Source organism: Etheostoma spectabile, chromosome 17, assembly GCF_008692095.1.
Source record: "Etheostoma spectabile isolate EspeVRDwgs_2016 chromosome 17, UIUC_Espe_1.0, whole genome shotgun sequence".
Taxonomy (NCBI): Eukaryota; Metazoa; Chordata; class Actinopteri; order Perciformes; family Percidae; genus Etheostoma; species Etheostoma spectabile.
In genome coordinates, this window is record NC_045749.1 from 6,057,578 (window position 1) to 6,060,590 (window position 3,013).

Here is a 3,013-nt window from a genome sequence, read left to right on the forward strand (position 1 = left end):
AGAGAAATTAGACAGGGAGAAGATTTTGGGCACAAACACAGAAAATGCTGACAGACACGTAGCATTATGGCTGGCTGCTGTTCTGACTCAGAAGTCTGGGTCTGATATGGCCCGACGGTCCATTAAACTGCTGTTAGCGTTGGGCTAGTGTTAACTAGCTAACTAGATGTCCCAGGGCTGTTGGCAGCTCTCATCCCAACTGAAGTCTCTTAGCGCCGACAGACGGGTGTGCTAGCAGGCTAAATTAGCATTAGATTAGTCATCTATCTATACAGCTAACATTACGACTAACTTATTCGTGGGTTAGCCCAGTGTTGTTAACCGTGGTAAAAAAAAAGTCATTCTAAAAATAACTTTGTGAGCGTGTTGAACTATATCGCAACCTTATAATGTTACCCACCAAGCATTAGCATTAGCTACTTGTCAACCAGCACATTGTATTAGCCTAATATTAAGGTGGATTGATATTGAAATCAATCAATAACAATAAATAAGGGCCTCTGCTGTATAACTGTGTTGCAAAGTGGCATCTAGTTAATCAATAAAAAAATATGCCATGTGTCAGAAAAAAATCAGTATTATGGTTTCTAAGTATAACTCTTTCTGTGACATTGTACATCATCTGGGTGTTTGTGTTTTGACGGAAGTTAGAGGAACCAGAGGGGTCAAAGGTTATGACGCCACTGACAGGCGATTAAAAAAAATAAAGTTAGAGATTTCTCTGAGCTTGAAAATTGTTGGAAACATTTGAGATAGTGTAAGTACACAACTCAACAAAATATGTAACATAGGTATAGTAATTTTTAGACATTTTAAGGCAGAAATGTCACATTTTGTACCTTTAACCTCGTACTTTGTCCGTTGAGTGTAGCTTAAAACAAACACTTTTACAAGGCAAATAGGCTCTCTGCACACACTACTACATTATTTTTAAAAAACAAACTTCAAGATGGGGTCAAAGTAAAAATGAATAGAAAATGTCATAACCACAAAATATTAGTAGTTTACTAATTTAGTTTTCACTTCCATTTTTTTTTTTAAATTAAAAAACAGAGTGATTCATCATCCCAATAGAGGATCTTTGTTACTACAGCCCTTGTTCTCCCCCCCCGTCTGTTTCTCTCTCTCTCCCCTCCCACTCCCTGCTCCTCTGAGCTCGAGAGCCTCTTCCCCCTCTCTGCCGTTACGAGTTCTCCTCCCGAAACCTGTGCGAGGCGGCCGCAGAAGCGCGAGGCGATTCCCCCCTCTCCCCTACAATCAGTCAACATGGCTACAGTTGTAACCTCGACGAGATTCACAGACGAATATCAGCTGTACGAGGAACTCGGAAAGTAAGCGACCGTCACCGCCGCTTCTCTTGTTGCATTCAGTGTGTATGTGTGTGTGTGTGTGTTTGCACGTTTTTCTCCTCTCTGCTGCTGCTGCCATTGTGCGCGTTTACTTCAGTGTTGACAAGGCAGGAAAGGGGCTGTCAATAACAGGGAAGGGTAGGAGAACCACCTAAGCAACAATAAGCTGTAGGCATTTTCATGTTAGCATTACAAATGCTTGTATATTATCCTGAATGTGTAGGCGATTTAAAGGTGTATCGTACCACTGTGGCAACCTTTGTAACGCAAAACGTGTGAAACCTCCGCGCATAGGACCAACTTGTTTGCCAATTTGACTGCACGCGTCGAAAACTCGTTTTTACGCATCCGTTGACTGGTGGCATCCTCGCGCTGCTGTTCAATCATTCAGCTGTTTTTGTGCATTTCTAAGCAGACTGCAGGGCTACTGTAAATGTAAAGAAAAAGAAGATAATGCTTTGCTGCCAACAAGACTGTAGCGGTGGCACATTTGGATTTGCGTATCACACATAGGCTACTGCATTCAGGATTAAAACACGAAAGGACACAATTATTGTGTAACGTTGCAGTGTATATTCTCGGTAACATCTAATCTCTGCGTGTTTCTAATAGAGCCGCTCCACCTTTCAACACAGCCGACCGCATGAGTTTAAAGGATGCATCTGTGCAAAAATGCAGCCAGGCTGAGAAGACACTGTTCAATGTTAATTCTACATTTCAGTGGCTTCATTCTCCTGTACTCCCGTTCAGAATGAAACAACCCCTCTCCCACCCATCACGCACTAGTAGCCAGGACCTCTCCTCACATCTTACACACAGAAGATCAAGACTGTATTATTCATGCAAATGGTTTCCTTTTCCCTCCCTTTAGTTGTATATGATTCATATATGCCCTTTGTGTGTTACAAGTTAATACACTTTCCCCTGCAACACACCGACGTGATGGAAAGTTTTATGTTTGAAATGGTTTCACTGAGCTGTCATCGATTTCTTCTGCTCCAGGGGTGCGTTCTCAATCGTTCGCAGATGTGTCAAGAAGTCTACTGGCCAGGAGTATGCTGCGAAAATTATCAACACAAAAAAGCTCTCAGCCAGAGGTAAGTAGAGCAGATGTGTAGCTCAGCATTACAGTCACATTCATTTATGCAAACTAAAAGTTGACAACGTTGTGCTGCTGTCCATGCTACTGTAGTTGCTCAGTGATGTCAGTTCAGCTTGCAAGGTTGGTAGTTTATATCCTGAGGAGCAGCGATCCAGGTGCTGTGTCCTGTCCCTGTCAGCGCAGATTCCTGAAGAGCTGGCAGAGCTGGACTGTTGTGGTTTACGTTGTACAGTGAAGTTCAGTGGGCTTTGGCAGGTGTCTGCCAGCATTTTTTTGTTTGTTATGGTTACCATTGGTCTCTTGCATCAGACTCTGTGTGGCCCACTTCTGGACTGTCAATTACATTTCTTTGCACTTAACGTCATTTTCCTTCCTTTTTGTGTTGTTTTCTCCCTTCCTCTCCCTCCCACCCTCCTTCCATTCTCTGTAAACAAAAGATTGAATTAAAGAAAGATGTTAAAGGTGCCCTGCCACACAAAAACATTTTTACTTGCATTTCACTTTTATGTTAGGTCCAAATGTGTTTGTGTTTTGCCGTGAATGTGAAGATGAACTGCTACCT

The 3,013-nt window shown here is 42.4% G+C and overlaps 1 protein-coding gene across 50 annotated transcripts in view; it reads left to right on the plus strand.

The window, feature by feature from the left end:
- Nucleotides 1-1,089: 1,089 nt before the first annotated feature.
- Nucleotides 1,090-3,013, plus strand: part of camk2g2 (calcium/calmodulin-dependent protein kinase (CaM kinase) II gamma 2) — a 60,277-nt gene continuing 58,353 nt past the window's right edge. For all 50 annotated transcript variants that reach the window (XM_032541289.1, XM_032541288.1, XM_032541299.1 and 47 more), the window contains exons 1-2: nt 1,090-1,331; nt 2,352-2,446. In XM_032541289.1, the coding sequence (XP_032397180.1) occupies nt 1,267-1,331; nt 2,352-2,446 (160 nt within the window). In that variant the 5' untranslated portion in view covers nt 1,090-1,266. The remainder of the gene's footprint in view (nt 1,332-2,351; nt 2,447-3,013) is intronic.